Source organism: Myotis nattereri (assembly GCF_964212035.1).
Source record: "Myotis nattereri genome assembly, chromosome: 1".
Classification (NCBI taxonomy): domain Eukaryota; kingdom Metazoa; phylum Chordata; class Mammalia; order Chiroptera; family Vespertilionidae; genus Myotis; species Myotis nattereri.
Window position 1 is genome coordinate 228,746,302 of NC_138075.1, and position 18,992 is coordinate 228,765,293.

Sequence of the window (18,992 nt, forward strand, 5' to 3'; positions counted from 1 at the left end):
GTATACGGGGCTCCCCTGGGTTTGCAGGGCTCCCCTGGGTTTGCGGGGCTCCCCTGGGTTTGGGGGGCTCCCCTGGGTTTGCGGGGCGCCCCTGGGTTTGCGGGGCTCCCCTGGGTTTGCGGGGCTCGGCTGGTGCTCTGTGTAGAACGTGTCCTTCAAAATGTGGTGCCAAGGGTGGCGGGTGATGATGACAGAGTCTGGGCAGTGCAGACGGGGAAACTGAGGCCGAAGCAGGTGCCTCACGTGGAGCTGCACGCGGGGGGCCGGCCGCCTCCCCACCCCCGCCTCACTCAGGGGCTCCTGTCAGCCCCGCGATAGCTGGGAACCGAGGTTCGGACAAGAGCAGGTGCCCCCAGGGCCACACATGGCAAACGGCAGCCACAGCACTGGGTCCCAGGCCTGGGGACTCCGGGCAGAGGGCACCGGGGCCATGGCCGCGAGACCGGCCGTCTTGGTCCTGGCCCTGGAAGTCCTGCCCGGAGCTGGGGAGCCCTGGGGGGGGGGGGGCGCCTCTGCTCACGGCAGCCTCCGGGAGTGGCCGAGGGTGAAGCCCCCGCCGCCGGGCCTGGGGCCCCTGGACCCTCGGCGTGGACCAGGCCGCGGCCCCTGAGTTCCAGGAGGACTCCAGGCAAACACGGCCCTCTGCTGCCCCCTAGCGCCTGGCCGCTGGCCACTCCGCTGCCCCGGGTTCTCCGCCCCGAGCCTGGATGGGACCAGCCCCCCGCCCAGGGGCCCTGAATCAATGGGGCTGGGTGGCCGGGGGTGCGGGCGGCCCCCCACCCACCGGAAGGCGCTCCGAGAAGAGAGAGGCCCCCAGTGCAGCGCTGCCTGGAGGAGGCCGCTGGCTTCCTCACCGAAGCCCAGGGAGGAGTGTGGGAGCGCAGGGAGGCCCACGTGTGCACACTCGTGCACACTCACACCCATGGACTCACACACTCACACTCACACTCACACACTCACACTCATACACACACTCACACACTCATACACTCATACACAGACACTCAACACACACTCATACACTCACACTCACACACACACTCACACACACACACTCATACACACACACTCACACACACACACTCATACACTCACACTCACACACTCACACACACACTCATATACACACTCTCTCACACACACACACACACTCACACTCACACACACACACACACCCTCACACTCGCACACATGCTCACACACGCAGGCCAAGCCGGTGTGGAAATAGCCCTGGATTAGGGGCCCAGCTCTCTGACTGTGTAAGAGTTAAAGTCACCCTGACGGGGAACCAGACACAGGCGCACAGGAGCACGGCCGATTTCCACCCTCCGTGGGGAGGGTGTGCCAGCGAGTGAACATCCGATAAAGACAACGCTCAGCCAGGGCCTCACGCCCGATGCAGTCGGCTCAGCAGGTCGCACACGTCCGTGCGAGATGGAAAACGGCGGCCCTTTAGGACAGGGAGGGGGCCTGGTGGGACCCAGGGCGGGGCAGCGCCCGCAGAGCTGACCCCACACCACCATAAGGCAGTGGGACCCTGAGGCGCTTCTCTCTCGGAAAGGCCCTGTTGGGAACCCGAGAAGGAAGGACAGAGAAAACACTGCAGCCACACATGCAGCTCGGCTGGAGCCAGAGCCTGCAGGACGGTCAGCCCTGCCGCTGGCCCAGCTGGGGAGGCCCCGAAAGGTTGCTGGTTTGATTCCCAGGTTGCCGGCTCGACCCCTGGTGGGGGGCGTGCAGGAGGCAGCCGATCCATGTTCCACTCTCACATCAGTTTCTCTCCCTCTCCCTTCCTCTCTCTCTAAAAATTAAAAAAAAAACAAAAAGAACTGTTAAAGCCCAGGGGTAAGAAACAAACCCATCAGACAGTGAGCTAAGGGCCCGAGGGCTTCACGCCGAGGCCGAGCGACGGCGGAGCAGCAGGGCCGGCACCATCAGCCCCGGGAAAGCAAACGAAGCCACCAGCCCGGCTACAATAGGAAACGGCGGCACCCCAGCGCCGGAGGAGCCGGTGCCCTGGCGGGCGGCTGGTGGGAATGTAAATGGCACAGCCGCTCTGGGGAACAGCGTGGCAGCTTCCTAACAACACTCAGCCCGCAGCTCCGGCGGGCGGCGGGGGGCACCTGGGCGCTGCCCCAGAGAGATGCAGGCCTGTGTTCACACCAAAACCCGGCGGTGTTCCCGCAGCTCTGCGCCTAACAGCCAGAAGGGGCAGCACCCGGAGTCCTCTGGGGGGTGGACAGACAGCCCGTGGCCCGTCCGCCCCTGGGATGCCGCTCTGCCGTGAATGGGACCAGACGGGGCGCAGCACAGCCCGGGGGGCCCCAGGGAGCCGCACTGCTCCCCTGGGTGTGGCCACAGCAGCCCAGTCTTCCCTCCTCTGCCCGAATGAATCCCCCTCCTTCATAAGGAACCTGCCCCGGGTCCAGGGCCCGCCCGGGGGGCCTCCTCGGACCTTCACCTGCAGAGACCCGAGTTCCCAATGCGGGCCCTGCTGAGGTTCCGGGGGACATGGATTTGGGGGGACGGACACTCTCCAAGCCACGGCACCATCGTGGGGAGGTGACCGACTGCAGCGGGTGCTCTCGGGGTTCGGGTCTGGCAGGGGGGAACTAGGATTGCTGCTCGGTCGGGATCACCTGTCCCGTCTTCCCCACTAGGACGCGGCTGCCTGGGTGTTCCCGTGGGATGGGGGGGGGTGGGAGGCTGGCAGGGGTGGGAGCGGCGAGGGAGGGGGCAGACCGACATGGAGACCGTGGCCCCGCGTAGAGGGAGGCAAGGAGAGCCCAGGACCGCAGGGTCACAGGGGAGAGAGGGTTTCCCGTTTCCTGGGCGGCAGATGCCCCGCCTGCACAGGGCCCTGCACGCTCCTGGCTCCTGGCTCAGGCCCAGGGTCTCCCCGCCGCCACCCCACCCCTCGCCTCCCCCCGGACCCCCCCCCCCCCCCCCCCGCAGCTGGTGCTTGTCCGAAATGTGCACCGGCCCTTCTCGAACCCTCCGGGCCCCTAGGGCTCTGGCGTGTCGGCCGCCACAGCCCAGCACTCCAGGCTGCCCCCTGGATTCCAGGCTGCCCCAGCTGGTTCCCTGGCCCCCAGGTCTGGCCCCCTGGCCCCTGGGTCTGGCTCCCTGGCACCCAGGTCTGGCTCCCTGGCCCCCGGGTCTGGCTCCCTGGCCCCCGGGTCTGGCTCCCTGGCCCCCAGCTCTGGCTCCCTGGCCCCCGGGTCTGGCTCCCTGGTCCCGGGTCTGGCCCTCTGGCCCCCGGGTCTGGCCCCCTGGCCCCCGGGTCTGGCTCCCTACCCCCAGGCCTGGCTCCCTGCCCCCAGCTCTGGCTCCCTGGCCCCCAGGTCTGGCTCCCTGCCCCCAGCTCTGGCTCCCTGCCCCCAGCTCTGGCTCCCTGGCCCCGGGCCTGCGTGTTTGGGGGAGGAGCGAGGGGACGAATGAGTGAGCGAGCTCGGGGTCCACACCAGTGCCTCTGGTTTCCTACAGGGCGACGTCCTGACCACCAAGTACCAGGTGGACCTCGGGGATGGCTCCACGCCCGTGCCCGTGAACCTCACGCTGCGAAGGGAGCGCGTCCGGCACCGCTACGAGAGCCCCGGCGTCTACCGCGTGTCCGTCCGAGCGGAGAACGTAGCGGGGCGCGACGAGGCGGTGCTCTTTGTCCAGGTCAACCGTAAGTCCCGCCCCTGCGAGGCCCAGAGCCACTCCCGACAGAGAACCGGGGCCTGGGAGGAGGAGGGAACCCCCAGGGCCTCCCACCCAACCCTCAGGACGCGAGCCCATGGGCAGGGGAGGCAGGCGGCCGGGCTCCAGTCCACACCTGGTGACCTGCAGGGTTGTTTTGGGGTTGATGATGGTGATGATGGTGGTGATGGTGGTGATGGTGGTGATGGTGGTGGTGATGGCGGTGATGGTGGTGATGGTGGTGGTGATGGTGGTGGTAGTGATGGTGGTGATGATGGTGGTGATGGTGGTGGTGGTGATGGTGGTGGTGATGGTGGTGGTGATGGTGGTGATGGTGGTGGTGGTGGTGGTGGTGATGGTGGTGGTGATGGTGGTGGTGGTGGTGGTGGTGGTGATGGTGGTGGTGATGGTGGTGGTGGTGGGGGTGATGGTGATGATGATGGTGGGGGTGATGGTGGTGATGGTGGTGATGGTGGTAATGCTGGTGATGATGGTGGGGGTGATGGTGGTGATGGTGGTGGTGGTGGTGATGATGGTGATGATGATGGTGGGGGTGATGGTGGTGGTGATGGTGGTGATGGTGGTGGTGGTGATGGTGGTGGTGGTGGTGGTGGTGGTGGTGGTGGTGGTGGTGATGGTGGTGGTGATGGTGGTGGTGGTGGTGGTGATGGTGGTGGTGGTGGTGGTGGTGGTGGTGATGGTGGTGGTGGTGGTGGTGGTGATGGTGGTGGTGGTGGGGGTGATGGTGATGATGATGGTGGGGGTGATGGTGGTGATGGTGGTGGTGGTGGTGATGATGGTGATGATGATGGTGGGGGTGATGGTGGTGATGATGGTGGTGGTGATGGTGGTGGTGGTGGTGATGATGGTGATGATGATGGTGGGGGTGATGGTGGTGATGATGGTGATGATGATGGTGGGGGTGATGGTGGTGATGATGGTGGTGATAATGGTGGTGATGGTGATGATGATGGTGGTGATAATGGTGGTGATGGTGATGATGATGGTGGTGATAATGGTGGTGATGGTGATGATGATGGTGGTGATAATGGTGGTGATGGTGATGATGATGGTGGTGGTGGTGCTGATGTTAAGTTGAGGATATCAGTGACCAACAAGCAGCCTTGAAAAGCTGAGTACCCTGATGCCCTCTGACCCCGACCTTTCTCTGGACCGTGCAGCCCCTCTGCAGGCCCTCTACCTCGAAGTGGTTCCTGTCGTCGGCATCAATGAGGAGGTGAACCTCACAGCCGTGCTGCTGCCCCTGAACCCCAACCTCACTGTCTTCTACTGGTGGATTGGCCTCAGCCTGCAGGTGCGCCAACCCCAGACCTTGGTGGCCCCTGCGTCCCACAGGCTCCCACAGGCTGGAGTGAGGGCAGGACGCTGCTGGGCGTTGGGCAGGACAGTGTAGGCCACCGTGGAGCTGAGCGGGCACGTGCACACCTCTCCTTCCACTGTGGCCAGTGAATCAGACCAGACCCTCCTGTTCCCCAGGGAAGGAGATGGGAGCGAGTAGGTGACCTGAGTTAGGGTGTCACAGGTGTCATGGGAAGGGGGCAGGGACGGTGTCCGAGAGCTCCAGGGAGACAAGGCCACTTTTAGTCTGGGGAAGGGGTGGTCAGGGAAGGCTTCATGGAGGAGGCGGTCACTGGGCCTGGATCTGAGCTCAGAAGCCTCACTCAGAGCCCATGGACAGAATGCCTTCGGCGGGGGAGGGGGGGGGCGGGTCCCGAGGCTTTCAGGGCTGGCTGCCCGTCTTTGGGCTGGGGCTGGATGGGGGCCTCAGGATCCCAGGAGACGCAGCCTTCACTCACAGCCAAGTACAGCCTGCACCCCCAGGCAGAACCCGCACACCCCCCCCCCCCCGCCCCAGAGGCCAGACAGAGGCCACGAGGGAGGGGCTGGGCTCCTGGTGGTGCTCCCTGGAGTGGGCGGGTCTAGGATGGGGTTTGGGCTCTGGGTTCGAATCGCAGCTCAGCCTCCTTCAGCCGAGCTCCTCGGCTGGTCCCTGGCCCTCCCAGAGCCCCTGCGTCCCCACTGCGAGGCCCGAGGCCACCCTGCCACTGCCTGATGGTGGTGCTGATGGCGGTGATGGTGCAACCTCCCGCAGGCTGGGTGCGGAGGGGGCGCGGCCGCAGCTGAGCGGCTGGGAGGGTGTGGGGTCGGTGCGGAGGCCCAGCCGGAGGCCCTGTTACACCTTCTCAGTTGTCCACAGGGGAGGCGGGGACAGTCGGCAAGGACAGCGCCCCTGGGGCCTCCCCACGCCGGGGCCGCCCCGTCCCTATGAGGGCAGGGCGGGCGCCCTCAGCGCAGCCTGGCCCGGCCCTGACTCCGCCTGTGTCCGCAGCCCTTGCTGTCCCTGAATGACTCCGTGGCGACGCGGTTTGTGGACCCGGGGGACGTGCGTGTGACGGTGCAGGCGGCCTGCGGGAGCTCCGTGCTGCAGGCCTCCAAGGTCGTCCGCGTGCTGGGTGAGTCCTCGGGCGGCAGCGCCGTCTCGGTCCATCCCATCCCCGTCCGGGTCGGCGCCTCCTCATGGCGCCTGCGCAGCCGCCGGTTCCGAAGCCGTGCCCCATGGCTCTGGGCTCAGTGGGGCCCTGACCCTGGTGGGAGGCATCACCGTAGAAACTGTCTCCGAAGGATGGAGGGGCGACCCCCAGCAGCGTGCCGTGGCCTGGTCGCCGGTACGGACGCATTTTGCTTTAAGAGCAGCTGGGCCTGCCCGGCCGGCGCGGTTCAGTGGTTGAGCTTCGACCCATGAACCAGGCGGTCACGGTTGGATTTCAGTCGAGGCACGTGCCCAGGTTGTGGGCTCGATCCCCCGTGAGGGGCGTGCAGGAGGCAGCCGGTCCACGATTCTCTCTCATCATTGATGTTTCTCTCTCTCTCCCTCTCCCTTCCTCTCTGAAATCAGTAAAAATATATTAAAAAAAAAAAAGAGCCGCCGCTCCTGCGGACAGCAGGGTGCTGCCCCCACCCCTTCTCATTGTCGTCATTGCTGTTATCCGATGGCCGAGGACGGGTGCGGCCTGGGGTACACTTGGCGATCTGGGGTACACTCAGCGGCCTGGACCGTCAGGGTGTGTGGCCGCCCCCCAGGAGCCGGGCCAGGCTCCCAGGACTGAGCAGCCCCCCATCTCGTCCTCCTTCCAGATCAGTTTCAGGTGGTGCCTCTGCAGTTTTCCCAGAACCTGGACACGTACAACCCCAACACCCCCGAGTGGAGAGAGGACGTCGGCCAGGTGGTCAGCTGGCTCCTGGCCAAGGTGCGCGCACCCCCCGCCCCAGGCCATGGCTTACAGCCCCGAGGGCCCGGCAGGGCAGGGGGGCCTGGCTGCCCACAGCACGGGCACGTGGCCCCGGCCTGGTGGGTGCTGAGAAGCGAGCCCAGGCTGATGCTGGGGCTCAGGAGGGCATGAAGCTGGGGGGCCCCGTGGTGGTGGGCACAGGACGGCACCCTCTGTGCACATCTATTGAGCACCGGCTGTTTGCACAGGACCCAGCCGCCGCCTCCAACAGCCCAGAATCTCTCTGAAGCAGTTTTCTCTCTGGGGCAGACCCTGGAGGCAGAGAGCAGAGCGGTGTGGTGGGTGCCCTCGGGGAGCGCCCAGGAAACAGGCCCACTGGCCCGGCCTCCTGTCCGCCCATGAATAATGCTGGTCTTACTGTCCTGGGCACTGATGGGTGAATAGGAGTTTGCCAGATGGAAGTGATGGACTGGGACTTCCAGCAGGCAGAGGGGCCCGCATGAGCTGAGCTCTGTGGCTTGGGAGGGCCCGCTCACAGCGGCCTCGGGGTGAGGAATGGCCTGGGGGGGGGGAGAACCTGGCCGGGTGGGGCCGGTGTGGGGGACAGGGCTGCGGGACCGGGAGGCTGGACGGCAGGGGTGGCACGAGGCTGCCATGGGGCTCAGGGCCATCCCCGTGGGATGGTGTGCGGGGTCGGGAATGGCTTGTAGGACAGAGGCAGGAGGGGGGCGGGGTTCCGGGGGCGTGAGTGGGAGACAGCGAAGGCATGTGCATCGTGTCGCGTCTGCCCCCAGGAGACCGGCATCCCCGCGGAGCTGCTGGTGACGGTGATCGAGCCGGGGCTGCCCACCGTGGCCAACCTGTACGTGCTGCCGCCCCCGCCCGGGCCCTCGAGGACGAGGAGCGTCTCCGGCGACCAGGTACCGGCTGGGGCCCAGGCCCGTCCTCCCACCCCCGAGGCAGGACAGTCACAGCGAGGGGGCGGGAGCCTCAGTGCTTGTCCCTGCTCAGTCTCATCGACGCAGCCACGGGTCCCCCACGCCCCTCGTGGCCGCACCCTCTGGGCCCACGTGGCCTCCCAGGTCACATCCAAGGTCACAGTGTGGGGGAGCAGGGGCGTGGGGGCCCCGGGGCGCGACCAGCTCCCCAGGCGGAGACAGGCCCCTCCTGTCCCAAGTCTTCAGCTGGAGCCGGTCGAGGGGTCCCGGCCGCCCTGTGGGGGTGCTGCCGACCTGGGACCCGGGGCACGGGGTCAGGACAGAGATCAGCCCCATCCGTGACCACGTGTCTGCAGGGAGCGGGACGCTCCCACGTGGTGGCCTCGCCGGGGGACAGGCCTGCGGGGTGACAGGCACAGGGACTCGAAGGTGCCAGGGCCACGCCCCCCCACGAGCAGGGCCGGGATCCTTCAGATAAACCAGACCCGACAGTAGCAGGCTGACGGCCGTGGAGACGCTGCTGGGCCTGTGGCAGTGACCATGACAGGCAGGGCACCCTGAGGTGTGCGCCGGCACCGAGCACGTCGCAGCGGCGTCACCCACCGCAGCCGAAGGGGCACAGAACGGACGCCCGTCAGCGGGTGAGGGCTGGCGCGTGGCCACCGTGCGGTGGAACGTTACTCGGCCGTGAGAGGAGGGGCTCGGGCACGCGCTGCCCCTGGATGGGCCTTGGGGACACGGCGCCACGAGAGAAGCAGGCACAGGCCCCGATTCCGTGGTCCGTTTCTGTGGGGCGACCGGGACAGGCGAGTCCGCAGAGGATGCCGGGGGCCGGGGTGTGCGTGGCGGTGACGGACGGAACCCTCTGAACTGGATCGCAGCGACGGCGCAGAGCTTTGCAAATACCCTAAAACCACTGAATGGTGCGCTTTCAAAACTACGTTATCTAAAGAAACAGAAAAGGCCCAGAACCTCCGTGAGCCCCTGGCACAGGGAGACATGCTCGTGCGGGCGGCCTGGAGAGAGTGCCAGGCGCCGAGGGAGGCGGGCACAGTGCAGGCGGGCACAGCGCAGGCGGGCACAGCGCAGGCGGGCACAGCGCAGCCGCAGCGCCCTGGGTGCAGGTGACGCCCGCCTCACAGGTGAGGGACGTGAGGGCCACCGTCAGGAAGGACAGAGAGGGCACGGGCCCCGCTCCAGCCCCGCCACTGCCCCCCGTGGACATGAGTGACCCGCAGCATTTCCCAAAGGGCGTCCACCCGGCGCCTGTGGGCTCCGGACCCGCCAGGTGTCCCTGGGGGAGGGGAGTGGCAGGTGGAGGGGGACAGTGACCTGCCCGTTTCCCAGATGGGAACTGACCGCAAGCTCAGGGCAGCAGCAGCCCCAGCTGCCGTGCGGGCCGGTGCCTCAGTGGACGCACAGAGCCCTGGCCGCCCGCCCGCCCGGCTCCCCGCAGGAGGGAGGCGCCCACTCCCCGCAGGAGGGAGGCGCCCACTCCCCGCAGGAGGGAGGCGCCCACTCCCCGCAGGAGGGAGGCGCCCACTCCCCGCAGGAGCGAGGCACCCACTCCCCGCAGGAGGGAGGCGCCCACTCCCCGCAGGAGGGAGGCGCCCACTCCCCGCAGGAGGGAGGCGCTCGGGAGCTGAGGGTCAGGAAGCCGGCGGCGAGGGCGGGCGGCACCGTCCCGTCCCTCCTGACGCTGAGAGTCACCCTCACGCCAGGACAGCAGAACCCCCGGTGGCGCATCACGGCCACGCCAGTGGCCACACGTGGGCCCCTCGTGCCCGGAGCGGGGGCGGCCTCCTGGCGCCTCGGGTGCTGCCCATGGAGCTGGGTTTGCCCGGAGCGAGCAGAGTCCGGGCGACCCGCGGAGGCGCCCTGGGAGGGGAGCGGGCCTCCCCCACGCGGCCGCACCCACCGCGCAGAGCCGCTCCGCGTGTCCGGCCGCCCTCCGTGGCCGCAGGCCTCACGCCCCCTCCCCCCCCCCCCCCCCCCCCCGTTTGCAGAGCCTGGCGGCCGTCCAGCAGGCGCTGAGCGCGCAGAAGATCAGCTTCCCCCTGCGGGCCGGCGTCCGGGTGCTGGTGGCCCTCGGGCCGGACACACGTGAGTCCGGGGCCCGCAGGGAGGCGCGGGCGTGGCCGGCGGGTGGCCGCCCCAGGCCCTGGGCTCGCTCCGCAGGCAGCTGTGATTCTGAGGGTCTCAGGCCCCCCCCCCACCTGTCCCCCCGTCAGTGTGTCCTTCCCTCTGGGAGACCTCGGAGCTGGCAGACCCAGAGCGTGCTGTGGCTGCGGGCCAGCGGGCGCTGCCAGCACCCAGCACCGGCAGGCGGGGTCTGCATCCTGGGCCAAGGGGGTCCCTCCGCCTAGCCGGCCCCCCAGCCCCTGGCCCCTCGGGGACCCTGCCTGCCCCGGGAGCCTCTCCCGTCCGAGCAGGCGGGGCCCCGGGCGGCTGGGCCGCGCTGACTCTCGGCTGCTCTGGTGCAGGTTCTCGGCGGCCGGGAGGGAGCGGCGGCTACTGGGTGGTGGCCCTTCTCCTGGTCATCGGGCTCTTCCCCGTGGGAGGCCTCATGCTCTACAAGTTCAAAAGGCAAGGCCCCTCCCCCACTAGGACCCCCTCCCCCACCAGGCCCCTCCCCCACCAGGCCCCCTCCCTCCCTCAGGCCCCCTCCCTCCACAGGGCCCCCCTCCTGACCCCCCTCAGCAGACCCCAGGAGGGCGGGAGTTCGGGCGGCGGGGGGGGGGGGGGGGGGGCGGGGGCACTCTCCGTCTTACTCCCCCTCAGGTCCCAAGCTGCTCACCACCCACTGAGCTTCCACACCCTCCCCTCTGCTCCCCTGTCCTCAGAGGGACCAGGCTCAGAGAGGGTGAGGGAGGCGCCCAGGGCCTCACAGCTTGGGGAGCGGAGGAGAGGCTCAGCCCCAGGGCCTGTGTGCAGAGGGGGCTCATGGGGACCCAGGGATGTGTCTGGCCCTCATAGGGGCTGGCCCGGGGCCTAGCGGGGGGGCACTGGGGTGGGCGGCCTGGGAGGAGCCTGAGCCCCCCGCCCCCCTCTGCCCGCAGGAAACGCCCGGACAGGACGGTGTACGCGCAGATGCACAACGCGAAGGAGCAGGAGATGACCAGCCCCCTGGGCCACAGCCAGGGCGTCCCGGGCTCTGTGCAGCGCGAGGACTTTATAGACGGCGACCTCCACTCGCAGACCCTAGGTAACGCCTCCTGAAACCCACCCGCCCGCCCACGGCCCCACGCCCTCCCCGAAACCCACCCCACCCTCCCACAGCTTCCCACACCCTCCCCGAAACCCACCCCCCCATAGGCCCCCCACACCCCGAAACCCACCCCACCCAGGGGTGTCCCCGCCCCTGGCCACACGGTGAGCCCTGTGGGTGCTGTTCACCTGTGGGCTGTGCCCTCTCACTGTCCTCACTGTCAAAGTGATTGAAAGCGAGGCGCAGAGAGGGCAGCCCCCAGGGCCAGGAATAGTCCCCCACACCCGCAGCCACCGGTGCTCCTGGCAGGCAGTGGTCCGGAGCCTCCCAGGTGGGACGGTAGCTCCAGCTTCCTGGCTCTGGCGGGTGCTTCCCGGGCCGCCCGAGCTCCCTGCCCGAGCTCCCGGCCCCCTCGGAATGTGCCCATTTGACAGATGAGAAGGCTCAGGGTCACTGAGCCAATAGGAGGTGGAGCCAGAGTCCAGCCCGAAGCTCAACAAAGCCAGTGCCCCCACCCCCACTGCTGCAACCCCGGTGACCCCTCTTCCTCCTCCTCCCCCTCCTCCTCCTCCTCCTCCTCCTCCTTCTCCGGCCTCTCTGTGGGGCAGGCGGTCAGGGTCCCGCTCAGGGCCCACCCTCCTCCCACGTGCAGGCGGCGGGCAGCCTGGGGCAGGAGCCTGCAGGGCTCTGCTGTCCCTGCCTCCAAGCTGGTGTCTGGGGAGGCGAGAGCAGCTGGGAGCCTGAAGGACAGCGAGCGGGTGATAGGGGGATGATAACACATCCTCTTGTTTGTTTTTGTAATCCTCACCCCAGGATATTTTTCCATTGATTTTTAGAGAGAGTAGAGGGGAAGGGGAGGGAGGAGAGGGAAGGGGGAGGGGAGGGGGAGGGGGAGGAGGGAGAGGAGCATCCCACAGGTTCCCTGACCCAGGCCAGGGAGCGAGTCAGCAACGGAGGTGCCTGCCCTTGACTGGGAATCGAACCCACAACCCTGCGGTGCATGAGCTGGCGCTCTAACCACTGAGCAGACCGGCCAGGGCAACGGATGGTTTCACCGGAGCGCTCAGTGTGCCCAGGCCCTGCCCACGGCCTCGGTGCAGCTTCCCTTCAACCCCCACTGTGGTCCTTTAAGGGGCACAGTCGTTATCCCAGGTCACAGGGGACCCCCGAGGACGAGAGGTGACATGGTCTCCCCCAGCGTCAGACCCCCGACCCTCGCCCCCCGAGCCGGTGGGGCAGCGAGCCGGGGGCGGTCAGCGCCTTCCCCAGGCCGCTCGGCTGTGCCTGTCTCAGAGCCCATCACTGTGCCCCTCTCCCCTGCCGCCTCCCGGCCGCAGTGCCCGCGCCTGGAGGGGGCAGGGCGGCTCCCGCCTCCCCTGCGGCCGACGCCCCGGGTGGCCCTGCCACAGGTCAGTGGGTGGAAGGGCGGCTGCCAGCGCCTCACCTCAGAGGCCCGTGGGGCCCACAGCGCGTGGCAGCACTGGGCACCCGCCCAGTCACCCACCGGAGCCCTGAGACCCCGCCACCGCCGCCCTGCACTCGGGCACCCCCTGCACGGCCCCGCTGGGCCCCCGTGTGCCCACGCCCAGCGCGGCCCTCGCTGCCCCGCCCGCCGGGCCTGTGCCCACACGGCGTCTGTTTCCTAGGGAACCACTCGGGCGTGGTCCTCAGCATCAACTCCCGCGAGATGCACAGCTACCTGGTGAGCTGATGGCTGCGGGCGCCCAGAGCCCCCTCCCCTCCGGGTCCCCTCCCCGGGCACGGACCACCCACGCGGCCGGCGCCGGTGCTGGGACCGGCATCGCTCAGAGACCACGGAAGAGCCACCTCCTCCAGCTGTCCCCACGCCAGGCCCCCACGCCCCTGCCTCTGCTCAGGACGCACGGGGGGCAGCTGACCGCCGCCCTCCCCAGACCCCAGCCCACGGCCACCCACGGCCACCCGCTGCCCACCCGACCTGGGCACGTCTCCGCCCCTGGACTCCGCGAGGCTGCCTGGCTGCCCGCCCTCCGGAACCGCAGACCCACTCAGCCCCACGCTGCACATGGACACGCGTCACGCCCCACGGAGGGCAGGCCGCCTGAGTGCGTCTCCGCGGGTGCCCGCCCTCCAGCATCGGGGAGCCTGCGGCCAGGCCCCGCCACACCTCTTGCCGCCCCCCCCCCCCCAACTGCAGGTGATGGGGCACCTCTGTAGGAGCTGTGGGGTTTCTTTCAACTTCCTACCTTACAGCCATAGCCATCGGGGTGGCGGCCAGAGCCCCAGTCTCGGGGACCCCTCGCCCAGAATGCCCAGGGCTGCTCGTGGCCTCTGGGCACCCTTCCCCCTGGGCCAGAGGGGCCGAGGCTGGCCTTCCCCTGGGGCCACAGGGCTGCAGCTCCGCAGCCGGCCAGCGGGCGGCGCCCCCCGCAGGCGCCCTCCTCCCCGCGCGGTGGCCCTGGCGGAGGCCCAGCTGCTGCAGTTCTTAGGCTTCAGGGACCACATCGCAGCCGGGACCTGCGAGGATGGGGGTTGGAGAGCCCGTTGCTCCTCCTCCGGAAAGGCAGCACCAAGGCCAGAGCGGGCGTGACCTTCCCGAGGCCTCACAGCAGCCGGGCTCGGCCCCGGGCAGGGCAGCCCACTCACAGGTGCCGGATCAGGGATGCGGCCTCGGGGTCCCCGTGTGAACACGTAGGGGGATGCTCCCCTTTGCCTTGAACCCGGAATCAGTCTCCCTCCCCGAACTGGTCCTTCCCCCCACCCCCCGCCCCCCTTACACGGCAGGGCCCTCTGGTGGCCCGGCCTAGCCTTTCCCGGGGACACCAGAGCCCAAGCTAGTGACCTGCTGGCTGGGCTGGGTGAGTCCAGGTGAAGCCCGGGGGACGTTACCCCAGAACAGACCCCTGGACACAGTGGGGGACCCCTCCAGTCCAGCGCCCTGTGTCACAGTGGGGACTCTGAGACCACAGCCGGGAAGGGGTCCCTGTGCTCCCTCCCTGACCCCTGCCCACCAGAGGAGGCTCTGGGTGCCTCCTGCAGAGGCCACCTCCAGACTCTGCCCGAGGATGGGGGGGGGGCTGGGGGCAGGGGGGCTGGGGGGTGCAGTCTCCAAAGACACCTTCGGGAGCCCTGCATCTGATGCCCACCCCACCCGCCTGTAAGTGCCAGACACCGTCCAGGCCCGAGGTCAGGGTCGGCATGGCGTCCCCTGGACACAGTCCCTGCCCCCGCTCGCCAGTGCGGGTGGGTGACCGCCCTCTGACCCTGAACCCCACGATTCCCTCTCCGCTGTTCGGGCAGGCTTGCCCCTGGCCATTGGCGTTCTCCCTGGAGCTTATGTCATTCTTTCTGTGAAGAGTATCTGGGCCCAGAACCTGGAAATAAGGTGGCACCTGGTTCCCCTGCACTTTCCCACCCACAGCCATCTGCTCGACACGTGTGAGGTCACGTTTGGTGCCCACCCCACAGGCACCGGAGGGCGTGGCCTGCTGCAGCCGCGAGGCGTCCCCGCCGGGCTGTGCCCACTGGGTAGATGCACACGACAGAGATGCCATCGGGTCTTTCTTATTTTTCCTTTTTAAAAACCAATAAACCACTTGTGATGCTTTTAACAACAATGAAGTGAGCGTGACGTTGTTTGCCTTACTGTGGGCGTGTTCCTCAGCGTGTACCTGAAATCTCCTGCCATGGCGGACCCCACGCCCGTGGCCGCACCTCATGGGAGGAACCGGGAGCAGCGCCTGACCCCGGGGGAGGCTGCCATGACATTAACCTTCTCAGCCGCTGGATCAGGACATGCGGGCAGAGCAATGACATCCAGGCCCTAACCCTGACTCTATCCCTAACCCTGACCCTATCCCTAACCCTGACCCTATCCCTGACCCTGACCCTAACCCTAACCCTGACCCTAACCCTAACCTTGACCCTATCCCTGACCCTATCCCTGACCCTGACCCTATCCCTGACCCTATTCCTAACCCTGACCTATCCCTGACTCTAACCCTGACCCTATCCCTGACCCTGACCCTATCCCTTACCCTATTCCTAACCCTGACCCTATCCCTGACTCTAACCCTGACCCTATCCCTATCCCTGACCCTATCCCTAACCCTGACCCTAACCCTAACCCTGACTCTAACCCTAACCTTGACCCTATCCCTGACCCTGACCCTATCCCTGACCCTATTCCTAACCCTGACCTATCCCTGACTCTAACCCTGACCCTATCCCTGACCCTGACCCTATCCCTTACCCTATTCCTAACCCTGACCCTATCCCTGACCCTGACCCTGACCCTATCCCTATCCCTGACCCTATCCCTAACCCTGACCCTAACCCTAACCCTGACCCTAACCCTAACCTTGACCCTATCCCTGACCCTATCCCTGACCCTGACCCTATCCCTGACCCTATTCCTAACCCTGACCTATCCCTGACTCTAACCCTGACCCTATCCCTGACCCTGACCCTATCCCTTACCCTATTCCTAACCCTGACCCTATCCCTGACTCTAACCCTGACCATATCCCTGACCCTGACCCTATCCCTGACCCTATCCCTGACCCTGACCCTATCCCTGACCCTGACCCTATCCCTGACCCTATCACTGATCCTGACCCTATCCCTGACCCTATCCCTATCCCTAACCCTATCCCTAACCCTGACCCTATCCCTGACCCTATACCTGACCCTAACCCTATCCCTAACCCTGACCCTATCCCTGACCCTATCCCTATCCCTATCCCTGACCCTGACCCTATCCCTATTCCTAACCCTGACCCTATCCCTAACCCTGACCTATCCCTATTCCTAACCCTGACCCTATCCCTGACTCTAACCCTGACCCTACCCCTAACCCTAACCCTGACCCTATCCCTGACCCTATCCCTATCCCTGACTCTAACCCTGACCCTATCCCTAACCCTGACCCTATCCCTGACCCTAACCCTATCCCTAACCCTGACCCTATCCCTGACCCTAACCCTGACCCTATCCCTGACCCTGACCCTATCCCTGACCCTATCCCTAACCCTGACCCTATCCCTGACTCTATTCCTAACCCTGACCCTATCCCTGACCCTGACCCTACCCCTAACCCTAACCCTGACCCTATCCCTGACTCTAACCCTGACCCTAACCCTATCCCTGACCCTAAACCTGACCCTATCCCTGACCCTAAGTCTGACTCTATCCCTGACTCTAACCCTGACCCTATCCCTGACCCTGACCCTACCCCTAACCCTAACCCTGACCCTATCCCTGACTCTAACCCTGACCCTATCCCTGACCCTGACCCTATCCCTGACTCTATTCCTAACCCTGACCCTATCCCTGACCCTGACCCTGACCCTACCCCTAACCCTAACCCTGACCCTATCCCTGACTCTAACCCTGACCCTACCCCTAACCCTAACCCTATCCCTAACCCTGACCCTATCCCTGACCCTATCCCTATCCCTAACCCTATCCCTATCCCTAACCCTGACCCTATCCCTATTCCTAATCCTGACCCTATCCCTAACCCTGACCCTATCCCTGACCCTATCCCTATCCCTGACCCTATCCCTGACCCTGACCCTATCCCTGAACCTAACCCTATCCCTAACCCTGACCCTATCCCTGACCCTATCCCTATCCCTGACCCTATCCCTGACCCTGACCCTATCCCTGACCCTATCATATCCCTACCCCTAACCCTAACCCTGACCCTATCCCTGACTCTAACCCTGACCCTATCCCTGACCCTGACCCTACCCCTAACCCTAACCCTGACCCTATCCCTGACTCTAACCCTGACCCTACCCCTAACCCTAACCCTATCCCTAACCCTGACCCTATCCCTGACCCTATCCCTATCCCTAACCCTATCCCTATCCCTAACCCTGACCCTATCCCTATTCCTAATCCTGACCCTATCCCTAACCCTGACCCTATCCCTGACCCTGACACTATCCCTGACCCTATCCCTATCCCTAACCCTATCCCTAACCCTGACCCTATCCCTGACCCTATCCCTATCCCTAACCCTATCCCTATCCCTAACCCTGACCCTATCCCTGACTGTAACCCTGACCCTACCCCTAACCCTAACCCTATCCCTAACCCTATCCCTAACCCTGACCCTATCCCTGACCCTGACACTATCCCTGACCCTATCCCTATCCCTAACCCTATCCCTAACCCTGACCCTATCCCTGACCCTATCCCTACCCTTGACCCTATCCCTGACCCTGACCCTACCCCTAACCCTGACCCTATCCCTGACCCTGACCCTATCCCTAACCCTAAGCCTGACCCTATCCCTATCCCTGACCCTAACCTGACCCTAACCCTGACCCTGACCCTATCCCTGACTCTAACCCTGGCCCTATCCCTAAACCTGACCCTATCCCTAACCCTAAGCCTGACCCTATCCCTATCCCTGACCCTAACTCTGACCCTATCCCTGACCCTGACCCTATCTCTAACCCTAACCCTATCCCTAGAGATAGTGTTAGGGATAGGGTCAGGGTTAGGGATCGGGATATGGTTAAGGTGAGGGTTAGGGACAGGGTCAGGGTTAGGGATACAGATAGGGTTAGCGTTAAGCATATGGATAGGATAGTGATAGGGTTAGGGTTAGGGTTTGACCTGCATTATGGTTAAGGTTATGGTTGGGGTTGGACATGGGGCTGAGTGGGATATCAGGTGGGAGTTCTCTCTTTAGGTTGGATCTGGTGCTGGGGGTGTTCGGCTTAGGGTTACGGTTTGACCTGCATTAATGTTAGGGTTAGGGTTAGGGTTTGACCTGCATTAATGTTAGGGTTAGGGTTAGGGTTAGGGTTTGACCTGCATTAATGTTAGGATTAGGGTTAGGGTTTGACCTGCATTAATGTTAGGGTTAGGGTTACGGTTTGATCTGCATTAATGTTAGGGTTAGGGTTTGACTTGCATTAATGTTAGGGTTAGGGTTTGACTTGCATTATGGTTAAGGTTAGGGTTGGGGTTGGACCTGGGCCGAGGGGGATAGCAGGTGGGAGTCCTCCCTCTGGGGGGCGCTGGTGCTGGGGGTCATGGAGCTGGTTGGGACCGACACCCGGTGGGACCCTCCTGCTTGGGAACTGGTGTGGGCGCGGCTCTTGCTGGGAATTGCGGGCTTAGGAGACATGAAACCCAAGTGGGTCTTCTCTCTGTGAGCCAAGAGCCCCCACAGACCCATTTCCCCTCCGCTCCCCAAGGCCCGAGCGCTGCCGCCCTCCCCTTCTCGGTGACCGAGGCCTGTGCTGGGGTTCACTCTGCCTGAACGCAGGGGCTGATGGACAGGGGTGTTTTTCTGTTTATCCGTCTGTGTTATTGTTGCCCAGTGACGCCTCCAGATCAGCTGGTGGAGCAGCCGCATCCCCGCCCGGCCCGTGGCCGCCCAGGGCCTGGGACAGGCGGCAGGGAAGGCCCTTCGCTGAATGCGTAGCCGTCATCCACCTGGGTCGTCGCTGCTGCAACAGCACAGGAGCGGGTCTCACTCACGGCTGTGCTCCCAGGACCAGAGCAGCCTGCCCCGTGGAAGCTGCCCTGACCTCCCCTCGGGACACGTGAGGGCGGCTACGTTCCTTTCCTTCCGGAACCTCCTCACCTACCGTGGGATCTGGGTGCAGAACCTCGCCATCACCAAGCTGGGAGGGCAGGACGTGGGCTCTGCCGTGGCCTGCGGGGCGTTGGGGGCTGAGCAGGTGGCTGTGTGGACGCAGGAGCCTCACACGGAGCCTGTGGGGCTGTCCCTGTCCCACCCGACGGGCGAGACAGGAGCGAGCAAGCAGCTCCAACCAGAGACCAGTGGCCTGGCCTCAGCGTCCACACCTTCCCGCTGGGTGTGAGGGCGCAGGCTTCCGTGTCCACAGTGGGGAGGCCGACAGATGGGAGATGGTGGCCATGGAAAACAGGAGCTGGTCAAGTTCC

At 65.7% G+C, this 18,992-nt stretch overlaps 1 protein-coding gene across 1 annotated transcript in view; it reads left to right on the forward strand.

Moving 5' to 3' along the window:
- SORCS2 (sortilin related VPS10 domain containing receptor 2) overlaps nt 1-14,677 on the forward strand; it is a gene marked incomplete at its 5' end in the record, with an annotated part of 231,331 nt that extends 216,654 nt beyond the window's left edge. The window contains 9 exons of the mRNA XM_081091849.1: nt 3,487-3,673; nt 4,866-4,999; nt 6,035-6,158; nt 6,841-6,953; nt 7,730-7,855; nt 9,880-9,976; nt 10,357-10,459; nt 10,933-11,078; nt 12,728-14,677. Coding sequence (XP_080947975.1) covers nt 3,487-3,673; nt 4,866-4,999; nt 6,035-6,158; nt 6,841-6,953; nt 7,730-7,855; nt 9,880-9,976; nt 10,357-10,459; nt 10,933-11,078; nt 12,728-12,792 — 1,095 coding nt within the window. The 3' untranslated portion in view covers nt 12,793-14,677. The remainder of the gene's footprint in view (nt 1-3,486; nt 3,674-4,865; nt 5,000-6,034; nt 6,159-6,840; nt 6,954-7,729; nt 7,856-9,879; nt 9,977-10,356; nt 10,460-10,932; nt 11,079-12,727) is intronic.
- Nucleotides 14,678-18,992: the final 4,315 nt, after the last annotated feature.